Source organism: Anomaloglossus baeobatrachus, chromosome 1 (genome assembly GCF_048569485.1).
Source record: "Anomaloglossus baeobatrachus isolate aAnoBae1 chromosome 1, aAnoBae1.hap1, whole genome shotgun sequence".
NCBI classification, from domain to species: Eukaryota; Metazoa; Chordata; class Amphibia; order Anura; family Aromobatidae; genus Anomaloglossus; species Anomaloglossus baeobatrachus.
In genome coordinates, this window is record NC_134353.1 from 748,900,791 (window position 1) to 748,921,228 (window position 20,438).

Sequence of the window (20,438 nt, forward strand, 5' to 3'; positions counted from 1 at the left end):
GTAATATAAAAAAATATTGGCTTCCATGGTAACTCATTGGTTCCTCAGTCACAACATTGGAAACAGCCCATGTGTGCAGTGGAGTGTTTATATACAGCTGTCAGAGATTGACAGTGGCATTTAACTGGTTAAACTCTGGTCTCTACAGTTATAGGCAGATGCCAGCCACATAACACAGCCGGCTCCGCTCTTGAACCAGGGTCGTTAAACTAGGGCTAAAATGTACGTCACAAGTCGGTGGCTGGCTAAGTTGTCCTCCAAATGTCGCTGCGGACTTCACATGTTGGAAATGTTTTACATTCAGATATTCATGATATTTTGGATTTTTTTTTCTCGTAACATGAAAGGTGTTTTGTTTTTTTTTTTCTGTACAGGTACTAATGCTTGTAGTTCTTTGACATTATTTAGGACACTGTTAGACAGTTACTATACACTTTATACCACATCACAATGTCTATACTGCAGAAAGCTGTAGGGGAGGTGCCAGCAAACACTTGCTCCAGGAATCTTCAGCTGTGATGGTGTCTTTAAGGGGTTGTCCACTACTTCTGGTTCCGCCTGTTTCTTTGTCGCTCCATTGGGAGACCCAGACAATTGGGTGTATAGCTTCTGCCTCTGGAGGCCACACAAAGTATTACACTTTAAAAAGTGTAACCCCTCCCCTCTGCCTATACACCCTCCCGTGCATCACGGGCTCCTCAGTTTTATGCTTTGTGTGGAAGGAGGCACACATTCACTCGAGCTCCCATTTTAGTCAGCAGCAGCTGCTGATTGTATCGGATGGAAGAAAAGAGGGCCCCCACAGGGCCCCCGGCATGCTCCCTTCTCACCCCACTGAGTCGGCGGTGCTGTTAAGGTTGAGGTACCCATTGCGGGTACAAAGGCTGGAGCCACATGCAGTTTTCCTTCCCCATCCCTTAGAGGCTCTGGGGAAGTGGGATCCTAACCGGTCATCCAGGCACTGGGACCGGGCTCCCTCCGCAGCCCCTGTGGGAATCTGACGGACAGGAGACTGGGTATCATCAGGGACAGGGCCCTGCATCTAAAGGTACTCTGTGTCCCCTTGGGGACGGCGCATGGAGCGCTTGGTCTCAGACGCTGCAGCGGCTGCTGTATTTTTATGACGACCGGGACTACCGCGCCGACCGCGCCTGTTTGCCGGCCGCGGTATTAAATTTAGTCCCCGGCTTCTTGCGGCCTAGTGCCATAACTCCCGCCCCCAGGCCTGCCAGTCAGGGGTAAGGGCGGGACGGTCGATCTGACGTCGACAGTGAGGGCTGGAGCACACTTTACGTGTCCTCCTCCCCCCTCACTAATCACTGTGGGGCACCAGATTCCCGCACTTTATTAGTCGCCGCCCACGGCTCCCTCCTCCCCCGAGAACGCCGGCAGCCATGTTTTAAACACATTCTGCCGGTGGAGGACTTCTGGCTGCAGCTCTGGGAGACCCAAGGCAGGGAATCTGGTGGACACACACCGCTTTGGGCGGTCGGTAAGCCACACCGGTCACCCGGTGCTGGTCCCCTTAGGGTGCCGAAGTGTGTGTGTGTGTATGTATGTATGTATGTATGTATGTATGTATGTATGTATGTATGTATGTATGTATGTATGTATGTATACATTTTCTCTGTTCGGCCGCATTGTTTTGCTTTTGGCTATATACCCTCAGTGATCACTCTCCTAGGAGACAACAGCATGTCGGTCACAAGGAGCAAGGGTGCCAAGACACAGGGTTATTTTGCAACCTGTACCTCTTGTGCGGCTATGCTACCTGCAGGTTCCACCTACCCTCATTGTGAGCAATGCTCGGGCCCTGTGGCACTCGCTCAGCCGGAGCCTCGGGCACTGGTGGGACCCTCGGCTCAGGTAGAACCGCCGGCTTCCCCTGTCCAGGTGGCAGGGACAGAGTTTGCAGTTTTAGCTGAGAAACTCTGAGTCACTTTCACAATCCATGGCTCAGTCTATGGACAAATGGTCTGCTAAGATACTAGAAGCCTTGCAGTCCAGACCGGCCCTTACACAGGCCCCGGGCACTGCGGGGTCATCGTCCCCAGGCCCCTCTCGGTCTGCGCCGCAGCGTGCTCCCGGGGTGGCCCCTAGGTATCACGTGGAGGACTCCGGCACGGACCGCAGCCCCAGACCGGCTAAGCGGGCTCGCTGGGAATCTTCCCCGACTTCATCACGCTGTTCGGGGTCTCAGCTTGAGGACTCTCTGGAGGATGAAGCGGAGGTCGCAGCCCAGGGCTCTGACCCTGACGTTGCTCTCAATCGTGATACACCTGAAGGGGACGCCATAGTAAATGACCTTATAGCGTCCATCAACCAGGTGCTAGATCTTTCTCCCCCAACTCCACCTGTAGAGGAGTCGGCTTCACAGCAGGAGAAACACCAGTTTAGGTTTCCCAAACGTACACGGAGTGCTTTTTTCGATCACTCTAACTTCAGAGATGCTGTCCAGAAGCACAGAGCTTTTCCGGACAAGCGCTTTACTAAGCGCCTTAATGACACACGTTACCCTTCCCCTCTGACGTAGTTAAGGGTTGGGCTCAATGTCCCAAGGTGGATCCTCCAGTCTCTAGACTGGCGGCTAGATCCGTAGTATCAGTGGCTGACGGTTCATCGCTCAAGGATGCCACTGACAGGCAGATAGAGCTCCTAATGAAATCCATCTATGAAGCCACAGGCGCGTCTTTTGCCCCGGCCTTTGCAGCCGTGTGGGCACTCCAAGCTATCTCAGCTTGTCTGTCTGAGATTAATTCGGTCACACGTACCTCTGCTCCGCAAGTAGCGTCTTTGACTTCTCAGGCGTCGGTATTTTCATCCTACGCCATGAATGCCGTCCTGGACTCTGCTAGCCGTACAGCGGTAGCATCCGCTAATTCGGTGGCAGTCCGTAGGGCCATGTGGCTACGCAAATGGAAGGCAGACTCTGCTTCCAAGAAGTTCTTAACCGGTTTACCATTTTCTGGCGACCGATTGTTTGTCGAGCGATTGGATGACATTATTAAGCAATCCAAGGGAAAGGACTCGTCCTTACCCCAGTCCAAACAAAACAGACCTCAGCAACGGAAAATTCAAGCGAGGTTTCGGTCCTTTCGGCCCTCAGCCAGATCCCAATCCTCCTCGTCCAACAGGCCACAGAAGGGCCAGAGGAACTCTCATGCATGGCGGTCTAAGTCACGTCCTCCAAAGACCGCCGGAGGCACCGTCTCCAAGGCGGCCTCCTCATGACTTTCGGCCTCCCCAAACCGCATCCTCGGTCGGTGGCAGGCTCTCCCGCTTTGGCGACGCCTGGTGGCCACATGTCCAAGACCGATGGGTGAGAGACATTCTGTCTCACGGTTACAGGATAGAGTTCAGCTCTCGTCCTCCGACTCGTTTCTTCAGAACATCTCCGCCCCCCGAGCGAACCGATGCACTTTTTCAGGCGGTGAACACTCTGAAGACAGAAGGAGTGGTGATCCCCGTTCCCCTTCAGGAACGTGGTCGCGGTTTTTACTCCAACTTGTTCGTGGTGCCAAAAAAGGACAGATCATTCCGTCCCGTTTTGGACCTCAAATTGCTCAACAGACACGTGAGAACCAGACGGTTTCGCATGGAATCTCTCCGCTCTGTCATCGCTTCGATGTCCCAAGGAGACTTCCTAGCATCGATCGACATCAAAGATGCTTATCTCCACGTGCCGATCGCACCCGAGCATCAACGCTTCCTGCGTTTCGCCATCGGGGACGAACACCTTCAGTTTGTGGCACTGCCTTTCGGCCTGGCGACAGCCCCACGGGTCTTCACCAAGGTCATGGCATCCGTTGTGGCAGTCCTACACTCTCAGGGCCACTCGGTGATCCCTTACTTAAACGATCTCCTAGTCAAGGCACCCTCCCGGGTGGCATGTCAACACAGCCTGGCCGTTGCTCTGGAGACTCTCCAGAGGTTCGGGTAGATCATCAATTTCCCAAAGTCAAAATTGACTCCAACCCAATCACTGACTTACCTCGGGATGGAGTTTCATACTCTCTCAGCGATAGTCAAGCTACCGCTGGACAAACAGCGTTCGCTGCAGACAGGGGTGCACTCTCTTCTTCGGGCGCAGTCACACCCTCTGAGGCGCCTTATGCACTTCCTGGGGAAGATGGTGGCAGCAATGGAGGCAGTCCCCTTTGCGCAGTTTCATCTGCGTCCACTCCAATGGGACATTCTCCGCAAATGGGACAGGAGGTCGACGTCCCTAGACAGGAACGTTTCTCTTTCTCTGGCAGCCAAAACCTCTCTTCAGTGGTGGCTTCTTCCCACTTCTCTGTCGAAGGGAAAATCCTTCCTGCCCCCATCCTGGGCTGTGGTCACGACGGACGCGAGTCTGTCAGGGTGGGGAGCGGTTTTTCTCCACCACAGGGCTCAGGGAACCTGGACTCCGACAGAGTCCTCCCTTCAGATCAATGTTCTGGAGATAAGGGCAGTGTATCTAGCCCTAAAGGCGTTCCATCGGTGGCTGGAGGGCAGGCAGATCCGCATACAGTCTGACAACGCCACGGCAGTCGCGTACATCAACCACCAGGGCGGCACGCGCAGCCGTCAAGCCTTCCAAGAAGTTCGGCGGATTCTGCTGTGGGCGGAGACCACAGCCTCCACCATCTCCGCGGTTCACATCCCGGGCGTAGAAAACTGGGAAGCAGACTTTCTCAGTCGCCAGGGCATGGACGCAGGGGAATGGTCTCTTCACCCGGACGTGTTTCAAGAGATCTGTTGCCGCTGGGGAACGCCGGACGTCGATCTCATGGCGTCTCGGCACAACAACAAAGTCCCGGCATTCATGGCACGGTCTCAGGATCACAGAGCTCTGGCAGCAGACGCATTAGTTCAGGATTGGTCGCAGTTTCGACTGCCTTATGTATTTCCTCCTCTGGCAATGCTGCCCAGAGTGTTACACAAGATCAGGTCCGACTGCCGCCGCGCCATCCTCGTCGCTCCAGACTGGCCGAGGAGGTCGTGGTACCCGGATCTGTGGCACCTCACGGTGGGTCAACCGTGGGCACTCCCAGACCGGCCAGACTTGCTGTCTCAAGGGCCATTTTTCCATCTGAATTCTGCGGCCCTCAACCTGACTGTGTGGCCATTGAGTCCTGGATCCTAGCGTCCTCAGGGTTATCTCAAGATGTCATTGCCACTATGAGACAGGCCAGGAAACCAACGTCCGCCAAGATCTATCACGGGGCTTGGAGGATCTTCTTATCCTGGTGCTCTGATAAGGGTTTTACCCCCTGGCCGTTTGCCTTACCCACTTTTCTTTCCTTCCTTCAATCTGGAATGGACAAGGGTTTGTCTCTCGGCTCTCTCAAGGGACAAGTATCGGCGCTTTCCGTGTTTTTTCAAAAACGTCTAGCCAGGCTTCCGCAGGTCCGCACGTTCCTGCAGGGAGTTTGCCACATAGTCCCACCTTACAAGCGGCCGCTGGAACTCTGGGATCTTAACAGGGTTCTAAGGGCTCTTCAGAAACCACCTTTCGAGCCGCTGCTCTATCACGTCTTTCGCAGAAGGTGGCTTTTCTAGTGGCAGTTACATCGCTCCGTAGAGTGTCGGAGCTTGCAGCGCTGTCATGCAAAGCCCCCTTCCTGGTTTTTCACCAGGATAAGGTGGTTCTGCGTCCGGTCCCGGAATTCCTTCCTAAGGTGGTATCCCCTTTTCATCTCAATCAGGATATCTCCTTACTTTCATTTTGCCCTCATCCAGTTCACCAATGTGAAAAGGATTTGCACTTGTTAGATCTAGTGAGAGCACTCCGGCTCTACGTGTCTCGCACGGCGCCACTGCGCCGTTCTGATGCGCTCTTTGTCCTTGTCGCTCGCCAGCGTAAGGGGTCGCAGGCTTCCAGGTCAACCTTGGCTCGGTGGATCAAGGAACCGATTTTTGAAGCCTACCGTTCTTCAGGGCTTCCGATTCCTTCAGGGCTGAAAGCCCATTCTACCAGAGCCGTGGGTGCGTCCTGGGCATTGCGGCACCGGGCTACGGCTCAGCAGGTGTGTCAGGCGGCTACCTGGTCTAGTCTGCACACTTTCACAAAACACTATCAGGTGCATACCTATGCTTCGGCAGATGCCAGTCTAGGTAGGCGAGTCCTTCAGGCGGCGGTTGCCCACCTGTAAGAGGGGGCCGTTTTCGGCTCTTTTTATCGGGGTATTCTTTTACCCACCCAGGGACTGCTTTTGGACGTCCCAATTGTCTGGGTCTCCCAATGGAGCGACAAAGAAGGGAATTTTGTTTACTTACCGTAAATTCCTTTTCTTCTAGCTCCTATTGGGAGACCCAGCACCCGCCCCTGTTCCCTTCGGGCTGTTTGTTCTTTTGTGTACACATGTTGCTCATGTTGAATTGTTCGTTTGGTTCATGGTTCAGTTCTCCGAACATCCTTCGGATGGAATTTACCTTAGACCAATTTATAAGTTTACCTCCTTCCTGCTTTTGCACCAAAACTGAGGAGCCCGTGATGCACGGGGGAGGGTGTATAGGCAGAGGGGAGGGGTTACACTTTTTAAAGTGTAATACTTTGTGTGGCCTCCGGAGGCAGAAGCTATACACCCCAATTGTCTGGGTCTCCCAATAGGAGCTAGAAGAAAAGGAATTTACGGTAAGTAAACAAAATTCCCTTCTTTTCCCAGTGAAAATAAGACCATGGACTCTCCTCCCGTTCTGGCGCCGTTCAGTGCAGTCTATAACCGCGGATTGGGGCTCTTGTGATATTGGGACGCCATGCGAGCCCCGCGTCAGCTGGCTTCTTTCTCCCCGCCTTCGGATCAAATGAGTTAATCGACCAGAAATGATGCTTCGGTCGCCACTCCTATTGATTGCTCATTTGCTCCAAAGGCAGAGAGTGAAGCCGGCGGTGATTGGACTCTGGGCTCACGTGACAGCCCAATGTCACATGAGCCCTAAACCGCAGTTACTGACAGCGCTGGCATGGGAGGTGAGTACAGGGTCTTTTATTTTAACTCCGGGAAACATGTGGAGTCAGAAGGGGGTTGTCCTTGTGGTGCACAACCCCTTTATGGCTCAGTTCACACTGCTGTCAGGTTTACGACTGGATAAATACGACATGGGTGTATATACATCAGACGTATGTCTCTGTATATACATATAGTATGCTGTGCAGTTTAGATGTTTTCATTAACGGACGATTCTACAGCTACTCCATATAGCAAAAAAGTAGAACAAATGGTAGTAATGTATGAGGTGGAGAGGCCATCTTGGCTGCCTGTGTGTGAATGGGGCCTATGGCGGTGTCTACATAAATGCTGGGAGCTTTAATAGCGCGTGCGCGGACTGGACACGGCATATGGCTCTATTCGGGAGTGGTACGGGTTATGTGCTGGCTGTTTGGGTTTTGTGGTTCTAAGTTTGCAGGTTTTTGGTCAGTTATTGCTTAATTTTAAACCGAAATATTATGATTGTACAAATATGAGCTTGGCTTAATGCTATTATCTGTTGTGATTGTTCCTGTGGCCTGGATGTCGGGTCGCACTGTTCGGATATCTATATTTTACTTGTGCTCGGCAATATCTGCACCTATATGGCTCTGTCTAGGTCTAGATTGCAGGAATAGGATTGGCTCACTGTACTGCACCCTCTTATTATATGTGGCAAAACTGGAGTGTGAACAAGGCCAAATAATGTGTCAACATATGTGAATGATCGCTGGACTGACACTGAACATTCCAGGTTTTCTGGTTCTGGTGATCCTCTTCATTGGCTAACTATAAAGAACATTAGGAAAGAGAGCACTATACAATGCCCCGTACTAATCCATTTTATTTTTTCCATCTTCTTCCAGATGTTTATTGTTGATAGAGTTGAAGGCGATAATTGTTTTCTGAATGAGTTTTCGGTCACCGGTTCCACGTATGCCCCCATGGGAGAAGTGTAAGTCTGTTAATTTCCACTTCTTCGTCTCAGTCCCACAACACTTGTATTGGCATTTTCCTTTTTCACTATTTTTGGAATACTTGTCATTCTTCATCCTTTTTTTTCCCCTGTGTTATTCCAGCTATTTTTCCAGTGTTTGTGTTGCTAATGTCTATAATAGGATATCCTCTTCATTATCGAGTGAAAGCAATGCTCTGACAATACCCATAGAATACGCCATAACTGTCTGACAAGAATATGGTTCCTATGTGCCCTACCGCTATTATAAAGATAAATGGAGAATTATTTTTAATATCCATTGAAACCAAAACTTAAGAGGAATGATGGGAATGGCCAACTGGAGATGCTCTTAGGGGAATATTCATCAAAGCCTTGATACCAGAACACTATTGTAAAAGCTCTGAAAAGTCACAATTGTATGACGTTGGGCATTTTCACGCCAGTCTGATACGCTCTGTCAAAAGGGTCAGAGCCGAGGCAAAGTATGACCATGCCCACCCGTCAAATTCAACAAAAGTGCCAGCTCACGCCACTCAGGAGAGGCACCGAATTAAAGGAAACCTGTCAGCAAATTTGGGCCCTATAAGATGCGGCCACCACCAGTGGGTTCTTGTACATAAGAGCCCCGACCGCTGTATAGACACTTCATAATACTCACCTAGGGGGTCGGTGCGATGCAAACTGGTCAGATGGGTGGCGCCGTTCTCCGTAACCGGCGCCTCCTCTTTCGGCCATCTTTGTCGTCCTTCAGAAGCCGGCAAGCATGACGCGTCCTACGTCATACACACTCGCCGGCATTTAAGTCCCGCGCAGGTGCACTTTAATCTGTCCTGAGCAGGGCAGATCAAAGTATTGTAGTGCGCCTGCGCCGGACTTTAATACCGGCTTGTGTGCATGATGTAGGACGCGTCATGCACGCCGGCTTCAGGAGAAGGAGGACTAAGATGGCCAAAAGAGGGAGGTGCCGGTCCCAGAGAAAAGCACCACCCATCTGACCAGTTTGCACCACACCGACCCTCCAGGGGAGTATTATAAAGTGTTTTTATATTCTATATAGCGGCCTGGGCTCTTATATACAGCAAGTTAGAATGCTGTAATATAAGATTCCACTGGTGGTGGCCGCTGCTTATAGGGCCCAAATCTGGTGACCGGTTCCCTTTAAGTGGCGTGTGCTTCTTAATGAATTCAGAGCCTTATACTCAAGCTACGCCAACCATGATGTATTCACACCATTGACTTCTATACAGGACAGTTGTCTTCTTCACTCTTGCCCTTGAATGAGTGGTTGGGCCCTCCATTGATCAGACATTTATGGATATGCTATATACGTTAGAGTATTCCTTTTAAAATAAGTTTTCTTTCCTATGGAAACAATATTTACACAGGCGTCAAATGTCTGGGGAATAGTTTTGGATGTACAATATCCTGCAGATGATGGAGAGAAGAGCATTTGTTAATTGCTGCTGTTAACATCCAGATATAGTTCAAGATTAAAGTCTTGACTCAAAGAGTAAAGGTTGCTTTACACGCTGCAACATCGCTAGCGTTAGCACTCGCCCCCGTCGTTCGTGCAACATTTGATGATCGCTGCCGTAGCGAACATTATCGCTACGGCAGCGTGTCACACACACATACCTTTACAGCGACGTCATTGTGACCTCCGAACAATCCTTCCTTCAAGGGGGAGGTGCGTTCGGCATCATAGCGACATCACTGCGACATCACTGCGGCATCACTAAGCGGCCGCCCAATAGCAGAGGAGGGGCGGAGATGAGCGGCCGGAACATGCCGCCCACCTCCTTCCTCCTTTCCGGTGGACGCAGGTAAGGAGATGTTCGTCGTTCCTGCGGTGTCACATGTAGTGATGTGTGCTGCCGCAGGAACGACGAACAACCTCGCTACTGATCAGACAACGATATTTGGTAAATGAACGACGTGTTACAGACCAACAATGTTTAACTCTTTTGCGATCGTTTAAGGTCGCTCCTAGGTGTCACACGCTGCGATGTCGATAACGACGCCGGATGTGCGTCACAAACACCGTGACCCCGACGATATATTGTTAGCGATGTCGCAGCGTGTAAAGCACCCTTTAGGCTATGTGCACCCGTTGAGTATTTGGTTGCAGAAAGTTATCCACCATTTGTGCATCTTTTCAGGAAAAATGCAGTGTATGAACAAGCATTGTTTGCTGCGTCTTTACCTGTGTTTTTCAATTTGAAGTCAATGGGTGAAAATGCTGCAAAAACACTGAAAAAAATGACATGCAGCAGATTACGCTCTGCACTAAGTCTGCAAGGAAAAAAAAACTGTGCACAGCACTTCAGGATCCTGATTCACTTTGCTGGCATAAGGATTTGCTTCCAGTTTTATATGAAATCTGCACACCAACGCAAAAAGTGATGAAAACACAACGTGAGCACAATAATACTCATGAAAATATCACGCAGTTGGTGCTCCTAAAGTTCTGTGGAACTGGCTCCTCTGTCACTTCCATAGAACGTCAAAGCCCCCAACTGCCATCTCCTATCTCTGTGATCTTAAAAAAAAAAAAATCTGTTACCAAAAACTGTCTAATAAAATTATCTGATTTTATAAAAAAAAAAAAAAAAAATCTCTGAAGACAGATTTTACCTGTGATCAGAGGGTGAAAGATCAGTCCAGGAGGAGAAAGAAGCAATTATTCAGATTACATAATTAGAGTTGCTGATTTTCATGGGTATTAGGTTACTCTTCTGTTCTTCATATCTGTGCAGTGAATCCCCATGTATATTTAAAGGGGTTTTCCAGGTCAGGTGTACAATTATGCAAGGAATCTAATATGGGGAATCCCTACAGTTTATAATATAGGTGACTGCCCATATGCACTTCACATGCTTCAGTCATTCATCAACAAGTTTCCCTGCCTAATTTTATATCTTCCCAGAAAACCTCTAAGGCTGTGTGTACACGTAAAGTGTTTGGAGCAGAAATTTCTGCATCTCTTGGCAGTGAAAACATATTTTGCTGCATTTTCAGTGCACTTTTGATGCATTTTTCTTATATTCTGGGGTAGAAAAAAGCTGCAAATCCGCTGAAAGAATTAACATGCTACAGAATTATTTCTGCACCAAATCTGCAAGGGGAAAAAAGAAACGTGCACAAAACCTCAGGTTTCTCATTGACTTTTCTGGCATAAGGATTTGCTTGCAGTTTTGTGACAAATCTGCACTTAAAAAAAACTCCTCAAAAAACCCGATAAAAGGCACTGTGCGCACATAGCCTAAAATAGCCATCTAGCCTGATCCTGCCCTCCAAACCTATCTGAAACCTAAAATTTAATGTAAAACATTCTCTTCTCATACATTTTTCTTTCCATGTACTCTATTAGGCTGAAAGATGACAAACTTGTGAAGTGTCACCAGTATGAAGGACTGGTGGAGCTTGCCACCATTTGTGCACTTTGCAATGATTCCTCTTTGGACTTTAATGAGGTTTGTATGACTGATTCCAATCTATTGTATACTGGTGTAATGCCATAGCAAGCATGAGAATTATTTAATCACATGGTTGCGGCATCCAATATTCGCACTTTATACCAACTAATGAGACCGACATGCTAAAAGCTTTATGGTCCCAGACAATGGAAGTTGCTGTGTGCAGACCTTCCTTCAGCTTTTACGTTTTTGGCATTGGTTTTATGCATAATGGAAATATTTGATCCCTTCCCCACCCCTCCCCCCACACTCCCATAAAAAGTCTAGGCAGACTGAATTATGAAGACGACCAATGCATCTTAAAGGGATTTTTTTCACTTTGCTGGTTATATATTTCTTTTCTTGCACTATAGGTTAAAGGTGTTTATGAGAAAGTTGGGGAAGCTACAGAGACCGCTCTTACCTGCTTGGTTGAAAAAATGAATGTGTTTGACACCGATCTGAAGGGACTGTCCAGAATTGAGCGTGCCAATGCTTGTAACTCGGTAAGCTTTTTTTTTTTATTTTTATAAACTTCATATGATTTGTAATTATATTTGAGCACAGATGTTGCATTCATTTTTTGTCTTGTTAGAAAATAATGAATGGTGTCCTCACCTGTGGTGTATAGGGTCACGGCTCAAACTTGTGTTTTTTAAAGGGAGTCGATCAGCAGGTTTTTACTATGTAAGCTGAAGACAGCATGCTGCAGGGGTTAACACACAGAGGGATGCCTGTCTTGTCCAACATGTTATTTAGTTGATATGTTTGTTTAAGCAGCAGGCCTTCTCATTGCTTAGGCTTCAATGTCATGGGCAGGGCAATCTGGCACACCCCCTCTTCTGATTTACACCTCACTGTCAACGTACAATCTTTGAGAGCCTGGTGTGTGCTGAACAGCTCTCTCAGCTCTGCTACATGACTAAAACTAAAAATTCTTATTGTGTCAGAACGGCTGCATCACTGAGCCCCCTGCCCTCATCCCCGTCACTGAGCCCCCTGCCCTCAATCCCCGTCACTGAGCCCCCTGCCCTCATCCCCGTCACTGAGCCCCCTGCCCTCAATCCCCAGCACTGAGCCCCCTGCCCTCAATCCCCAGCACTGAGCCCCCTGCCCTCAATCCCCAGCACGGAGCCCCCTGCCCTCAATCCCCAGCACGGAGCCCCCTGCCCTCAATCCCCAGCACGGAGCCCCCTGCCCTCAATCCCCAGCACGGAGCCCCCTGCCCTCAATCCCCAGCACGGAGCCCCCTGCCCTCAATCCCCAGCACGGAGCCCCCTGCCCTCAATCCCCAGCACGGAGCCCCCTGCCCTCAATCCCCAGCACGGAGCCCCCTGCCCTCAATCCCCAGCACGGAGCCCCCTGCCCTCAATCCCCAGCACGGAGCCCCCTGCCCTCAATCCCCAGCACGGAGCCCCCTGCCCTCAATCCCCAGCACGGAGCCCCCTGCCCTCAATCCCCAGCACGGAGCCCCCTGCCCTCAATCCCCAGCACGGAGCCCCCTGCCCTCACCCTCATCCACAGCACTGGACTCAGGATTTCCTTGCCTACATCATGCTGCTCTCAGGGTAGCAAAAACCTGCTGACATATTCCCTTTTAAGAAATGGCCAAATCTATAGAAGCGAACTAAACCGCTAAAGGCATATGTTGAACGAGTTTACTTAAAGCATTCTGTGTCTTGAGACCATAAGTCTTTATTATACCGATGCTTCTTCTCTACATACTGTGTACTTCTGTCCTTTACCTAGTGTCTAATGTAAACCTGTGGCATACAGTGTTCAGTGATTTGGCATGATAGGTTCTAGAATTGTAAAGGACGGGTAAAACTTGATTCAGAAAACTCCTAATCACAATCCCCTTTTGCAGGTTATAAAACAACTCATGAAGAAGGAATTCACATTGGAGTTCTCAAGAGATAGAAAATCCATGTCTGTGTACTGCACGCCAAATAAACCAAGCCGTACCAACATGAACAAAATGTTTGTAAAGGTAATAAAAAAAAAACCCAACTTAACTAATAATTAGGTCCACGTAAGAGGAGATTATAATGGAAGATGACGTTTTTTCAAGTGATGACGTATTATGTAGCAGTGTATGAATGAAAGTACAAAAATACATTATTTTTTTAGGGGGCCCCTGAAGGTTTAATCGATCGCTGTACCCATATCCGGGTCGGTAACGGAAAAGTACTTTTGACGGCAGGAATTAAGCAGAAGATAATGAGTGTGATCAGAGAGTGGGGAACCGGCAGGGACACGCTGCGCTGCTTGGCATTGGCAACACACGACAGCCCTCCCCGAAAAGAGGAAATGAATCTGGAAGAATCTTCCAATTTTATTACTTATGAGGTGAGAAGTTGAAGTATTTCAGTAACCTTGATTTCACCTAATTAACATGACGAATGTCTCGTTAGTGACTAGATGCAGTGATTTCTACAGATGTTGCCCTGATTGTGTATTATACATATTCTCTACATAAAAGAAATTTGTGTTACTGGCTTAGTTTAGGAAATGTATAGAACAGGGGTAAATCCCATCTTCTGGCGCTGTAAAATTTACTGTAATTAATAAAATGTATTTTGGCCTCTTCATATTTAGACCAATCTGACATTTGTTGGCTGTGTCGGCATGTTGGACCCTCCAAGAACAGAGGTGGCCGCATCTGTAAAAATGTGCAGACAGGCTGGGATACGTGTGATCATGATTACTGGTGATAACAAAGGAACAGCCGTAGCAATTTGCCGACGTATTGGTATCTTCCGTGAAGATGAAGATGTTTCCGAAAGGGCGTTCACTGGCCGCGAGTTTGACGAGCTATCTCCAGCTGCACAGAGGGACGCTTGCATGAACGCACGGTGCTTCGCCCGTGTAGAGCCATCACACAAATCAAAGATTGTTGAATTTCTACAGTCTTTTGATGAAATTACAGCTATGGTAAGTTCAGAAGACTGTTTTTTTCTTTTGTATTGAATGTAGACTTGTTCTGCGAGAACCTTGAATTCGGCAGTAGCTGGATATTTGTGTTTCACAACCTTCAGCAAACAAAGCCTTCTTTGTGCTAAATTCACACACTGTGCATTTTGTGGTCCATGCTAATATGGGGCCTGTGAGTATATCTGCAGCAATGGGTAATTCAGGAGATTGATCCGCTCCTGTTCTCTAAATATTTAGGGTTGGTTTTCTAGGTTGTGTGGTTTAATTTTGATGCCATTGGGTTCCAATTATGAGTAAGCTATCTTTCTCTCCTTTCAGACTGGAGATGGTGTAAATGACGCCCCTGCTCTTAAAAAAGCTGAGATTGGAATAGCTATGGGATCCGGTACTGCAGTTGCTAAAACTGCTTCTGAAATGGTTCTGGCTGATGACAACTTCTCCACTATCGTAGCTGCTGTTGAGGAAGGACGTGCAATTTACAACAACATGAAGCAGTTCATCCGATATCTCATTTCTTCCAATGTGGGAGAAGTGGTTTGGTATGTATTGAGCTTTTAATGATGGAATATTTTGGTGGTAAACTATAGCTCTTGCTTAAAAGTTGCCAGGTCTACGCTATAGTTTTAAAGCACTACTCCAGTATTTGTTTGTCTTTTCGGCACTGGAGTGGCGCTTTCAATGTAAGTCCCTTGTCACATATTCCTTTTTTGGTGGCTTCACCTTTTACCGATGCCGCTCCAGTCTCGCGGTGCCATCTAATGACAGTAACTTCTGACTGACCGGTTACGTCACTAGAGCTCAATGTAACGCTGAGAGCTAGAACGAGGCTCTGAGACTTGCATTTGAGTGACCTCCGGCGCTACAGCTATTCCTGCAGTAGCCGGCATGTCACAAATCCTGGAGCCGCGGCGATAGACTGTGAAGCCACCGGAAGGTGAATATAATACAGGGGGCAGGAGACTAAGATTTAAAGCGCCACTCCAGCCGTGCAATAAAAATCAAAATGCTGGATTGGTGCTTTATAGAGATTCAATATTTCTTTGTCGCTCCATTGGGAGACCCAGACAATTGGGTGTATAGCTACTGCCTCCGGAGGCCACACAAAGTATTACACTTTAAAAAGTGTAACCCCTCCCCTCTGCCTATACACCCTCCCGTGCATCACGGGCCCATCAGTTTTTAGCTTTGTGTTGAAGGAGGCACACATGCACACAAGCTCCACATTTTAGTCAGCAGCAGCTGCTGATTATATCGGATGGAAGAAAAGAGGGCCCCCCACAGGGCCCCCGGCATGCTCCCTTCTCACCCCACTGAGTCGGCGGTGTTGTTAAGGTTGAGGTACCCATTGCGGGTACAGAGGCTGGAGCCCACATGCCGTTTTCCTTCCCCATCCCTTAGAGGCTCTGGGAGAAGTGGGATCCTAACCGGTCACCATTCACTGGGACCGAGCTCCATCCGCAGCCCCTGGGGGAATCTGACGGACAGGAGCCTGGATATCATCAGGAACAGGGCCCTGCATCCATAAGGTACTCTGTGTCCCCTTAGGGACGGTGCATGCAGCGCCTGTGTTACAGACGCCGCAGCGGCTCCTGTGTGGTTGGTGAGACCGGGACTACCGCGCCGACCGCACCTGTTTGCCGGCCGCGTTTTTAACTTTAGTCCCCGGCTTTTGCGGCCTAGTACCATATACTCCCGCCCCCGGGCCTGCCAGTCAGGGGTAAGGGCGGGACGGCCGACTGGACGTCGGCAGTGAGGGCTGGAGCATACTTTGGTATCCTCCTCCCCCCTCACTGAGCACTGTGGGGCACCAGTTTCCCGCACTTTATTAGGCACGCCCACGGCTCCACCCTCCCCTCAGAACGCTGGCAGCCATTGATATAATCACCTCTGCCGGTGGGGGATTTCAGAACGAGCTCCGCAGTTCTGGGAGAAGTGGGATCCTAACCGGTCGCCGTTCACTGGGACCGGGCTCCCTCCGCAGCCCCTGGGGGAATCTGACGGACAGGAGGCTGGATATCATCAGGGACAGGGCCCTGCATCCATGAGGTACTCTGTGTCCCCTTAGGGACGGTGCATGCAGCGCCTGTGTTACAGACGCCGCAGCGGCTGCTGTGTGGTTTGTGAGCCGGGACTACCGCGCCGACCGCGCTTTTAACTTTAGTCCCCGGCTTTTGCGGCCTAGTACCATGTACTCCCGCCCCCGGGCCTGCCAGTCAGGGGTAGGAGCGGGACGGCCGACTGGACATCGGCAGTGAGGGCTGGAGCATGCTTTGGTATCCTCCTCCCCCCTCACTGAGCATTGTGGGGCACCAGATGCCCGCACTTTATTAGGCACTTCCACGGCTCCCTCCTCCCCTCAGAACGCGGGCAGCCATTGTTATAATCACTTCTGCCGGTGGAGGATTTCAGAATGAGCTCCGCAGCTCTGGGAGTCCCAGGCAGGGAATCTGGTGGACACACCACCGCTTGGGCGGTTGGTAAGCCACACCAGTTGTCAGGTGCTGGCCCCCCTTGGGTGCCGAAGTATGTATGTGTATGTATATATATATATATATATATATATAAGTATACGTTTTCTCTATTCGGCAGCATTATTTGCTTTTGGCTATATCTCTAAGAGGAGACAACAGCATGTCGTCCGCAGAAAGCAAGGGGGCCAAGGCACAGGCTTATTTTGCAACCTGTACCTCTTGTGCGGCTATGTTACCTGCGGGTTCCACCTACTTTCATTGTGACAATGCTCGGCCCCTGTGGCACTCACTCAGCCGGAGCCTCCGGCACTGGTGGGACCCTCGGCTCAGGTGGTACCGCCGGTTTCCACTGCACAGATGGAAGGGACAGAGTTTACAATTTTGACTGAGAAGCTCTGAGTCGCTTCACATTCCATGGCTCAGTCTATGGACAGATGGTCTGCTAAAATACTAGTAGCTTGGCAGTCCAGACCGGTAACACAGGGCCAGGGCACTGTGAGTTCATCGCCCCCAGGCCCCTCTCGGTCGATACAGCAAAGGGCTCCTGGGGTGGCTCCCAGATCCCACGGTGAGAACTCCGACACGGACCGCAGCCTCAGACAGGCTAAGCGGGCTTGCTGGGAACCTTCCCAGACTTCATCACGCGGTTCGGGGTCTCAGCATGAGGACTCTCTGGAGGATGAAGCGGAGGTCGCAGCTCAGGGCTCTGATCCTGACGTTGCTCTCAATCTGGATACACCTGAAGGGGACGCCATAGTAAATGACCTTATAACGTCCATCTACCAGGTGCTAGTCCTTCTCCCCCAACTCCACCTATAGAGGAGTCGGCTTCACAGTAGGAGAAACACCAGTTTAGGTTTCCCAAACGTCCCCGGAGTGCGTTTCTCGATCACTATAACTTCAGAGATGCTGTCCAGAAGCACAGAGCATTTCCGGACAAGCGCTTTACTAAGCGCCTTAATGACACACGTTACCCTTCCCCCCTGACGTAGTCAAGGGTTGGGCTCAGTGTCCCAAGGTGGATCCTCCAGTCTCCAGACTGGCGGCTAGATCCGTAGTATTAGTGGCAGATGGTTCATCGCTCAAGGATGCCACTGACAGGCAAATAGAGCTCATGATGAAATCCATCTATGAAGCCATAGGCGCGTCTTTGCTCCTGCCTTCGCAGTCGTGTGGGCACTCCAAGCTATCTCAGCTTGTCTGTCTGAGACTAATGCGGTCGCACGTACCTCTGCCCCGCAGGTTGTGTCTTTGACTTCTCAGGCGTCGGTTTTTTCGTCCTACGCCATAAACGCCGTCCTGGACTCTGCGAGCCGTACAGCGGTAGCATCCGCCAATTCGGTGGCAGTCCGCAGGGCCATATGGCTACACGAATGGAAGGCAGACTCTGCTTCCAAGAAGTTCTTAACCGGTTTGCCATTTTCTGGCGACCGTCTGTTTGGCGAGCAATTGGATGAAAAACCGATGGGTGAGAGACATTCCGTCTCACGTTTACAGGATAGAGCTCAGCTCTCGTCCTCCGACTCGTTTTTGCAGATGGAGTTGTGATCCCCGTTCCGCTTCAAGAACGTGGTCGCGGTCTTTACTCCAACTTGTTCGGGGTACCAAAAAAGGACGGATCATTCCGGTCCGTTCCGGGCCTCATTCTGCTCAACAGACACGTGAGAACCAGGCGGTCTCGGATGGAATCTCTCCGCTCAGTCATCGCTTCGATGTCCCAGGGAGTCTTCCTAGCATCAATCGACATCAGGGATGCTTATCTCCATGTGCCGATTACACCATAGCATCAACGCTTCCGGTGTTTCACCTCCGGGTCGAACACTTTCAGCTCGTGACTCTGCCTTTCGGCCTGGCGACAGTCCCACGGGTCTTCGCCAAGGTTATGGCATCAGTGATGATGGGCCTACACTCTCAGGGACACTCGGTGATCCCTTACTTAGACGATCTCCTAAGTCAAGGCACCCTCCCGGGTGGCATGTCAACACAGCCTGAACATTGCTCTGGAGACTCTCCAGAGGTTCGGGTGGATCATCAATTTCCCAAAGTAAAAATTGACACCGACCCAATCACTGACTTTCCTCGGGATGGAGTTTCATTCTCCCTCAGAGATAGTGAAGCTACCGCTGGACAAACAGCGTGCGCTGCAGACAGGGGTGCACTTTCTCCTTCGGGCCCAGTCTCACCCCTTAAGGCGCCTCACACGCTTCCTAGGGAAGATGGTGGCAGCAATGGAGGCAGTTCCCTTTGCACAGTTTCATCTGCGTCCACTCCAAGGGCACATTCTCCGCAAATGGGACAGGAAGTCGACGTCCCTAGACAGGAACGTCTCTCTTTCACTGGCAGACAAAACCTCTCTTCAGGGGTGGCTTCTTCCCACTTCTTGGTTGAAAGAAAAATCCTTCCTGCTCCCATCCTGGGCTATGGTCACGACGGACGAGAGTCTGTCAGGGTGGAAAGCGGTCTTCCTCCACCACAGGGCTCAGGAAACCTGGACTCTGACAGAGTCCTCCCTTCAGATCAATGTTCTGGAGATAAGGGCAGTGTAGCTAGCCCTAAAGTCGTTCCAGCGGTGGCTGGAGGGCAGGCAGATCCGCATACAGTCGGACGACGCCACGGCGGTCGCGTACATCAACCACCAGCACAGAGCGCTGGCGGCGGACGCATCAGTTCAGGACTGGTCGCAATTTCGACTGCCTTATGTATTTCCTCCTCTGGCGCTGCTGCCCAGAGTGTTACTCAAGATCGGGTCCGACTGCCGCCGCGCCATCCTCGTCGCTCCAGACTGGCCGAGGAGGTTGTGATACCTGGATCTGTGGCACCTCACGGTGGGTCGACCGTGGGCACTCCCGGACCGACCAGACTTGCTGTCCCAAGGGCCATTTTCCATCTGAATTCTGCGGTCTTCAACCTGACTGGGTGGCCATTGAGTCCTGGCTCTTAGCGTTCTCAGCTATCTCTATCACGCCTTTCGCAGAAGGTGGTCTTCCTAGTGGCAGGCACATCACTTCGGAGAGTGTCTGAGCTAGCAGCGCTGTCATGCAAAGCCCCCTTCCTGGTGTTTCGCCAGGATGAGGTGGTTCTGCGTCCGGTCCCGGAACGCCTACTTAAGGTGGTATCCTCCTTTTCTTCTCAATCAGGATATCTCCTTACCTTCTTTTGGCTCTCATCCAGTTCACAATTGTGAAAAGGATTGCACTTGTTAGATCTCGGGAGAGCACTCCGGCTCTTCTTTTCGCACACTGCGCCCCCGCGCCGTTCTGATGCGCTCTTTGTCCTTGTCACTGGTCAGCGTAAGGGGTCGCAGGCTTCCAAGTCAACCTTGGCTTGGTGGATCAAGGAACTGATCCTTGAAGCCTACCGTTCTTCTGGGCTTCCGATTCCTTTAGAGCTGAAAGCCCATTCTACCAGAGCCGCAGGGGCATCCTGGGCATTGCGTCACCAGGCTACGGCTCAGCAGGTGTGTCAGCACTACCTGGTCGAGTCTGCACACTTTCTCGAAACACTATCAGGTTCATGCCTATGCTGTGGCAGATGCCAGCCTAGGTAGGCGAGTCCTTCAGGAGGCGGTTGCTCACCTGTAAGAGAGGGCCGTTTTTTCGGCTTTTTATCGAGGTATTCTTTTACCCACCCAGGGACTGCTTTTGGACATCCCAATTGTCTGGGTCTC

At 50.5% G+C, this 20,438-nt stretch overlaps 1 protein-coding gene across 3 annotated transcripts in view; it reads left to right on the forward strand.

The window, feature by feature from the left end:
- The window catches only part of ATP2A2 (ATPase sarcoplasmic/endoplasmic reticulum Ca2+ transporting 2), a 55,897-nt gene that overhangs the window by 19,437 nt on the left and 16,022 nt on the right, over positions 1-20,438 (forward strand). For all 3 annotated transcript variants that reach the window (XR_012725286.1, XR_012725285.1, XM_075323611.1), the window contains exons 9-15: positions 7,820-7,908; positions 11,282-11,384; positions 11,741-11,872; positions 13,234-13,356; positions 13,497-13,715; positions 13,965-14,300; positions 14,619-14,839. Coding sequence is in view for 1 of the 3 variants with exons in the window: in XM_075323611.1 (XP_075179726.1) it covers positions 7,820-7,908; positions 11,282-11,384; positions 11,741-11,872; positions 13,234-13,356; positions 13,497-13,715; positions 13,965-14,300; positions 14,619-14,839 (1,223 nt within the window). In the remaining 2 variants the exon portion in view is untranslated. The remainder of the gene's footprint in view (positions 1-7,819; positions 7,909-11,281; positions 11,385-11,740; positions 11,873-13,233; positions 13,357-13,496; positions 13,716-13,964; positions 14,301-14,618; positions 14,840-20,438) is intronic.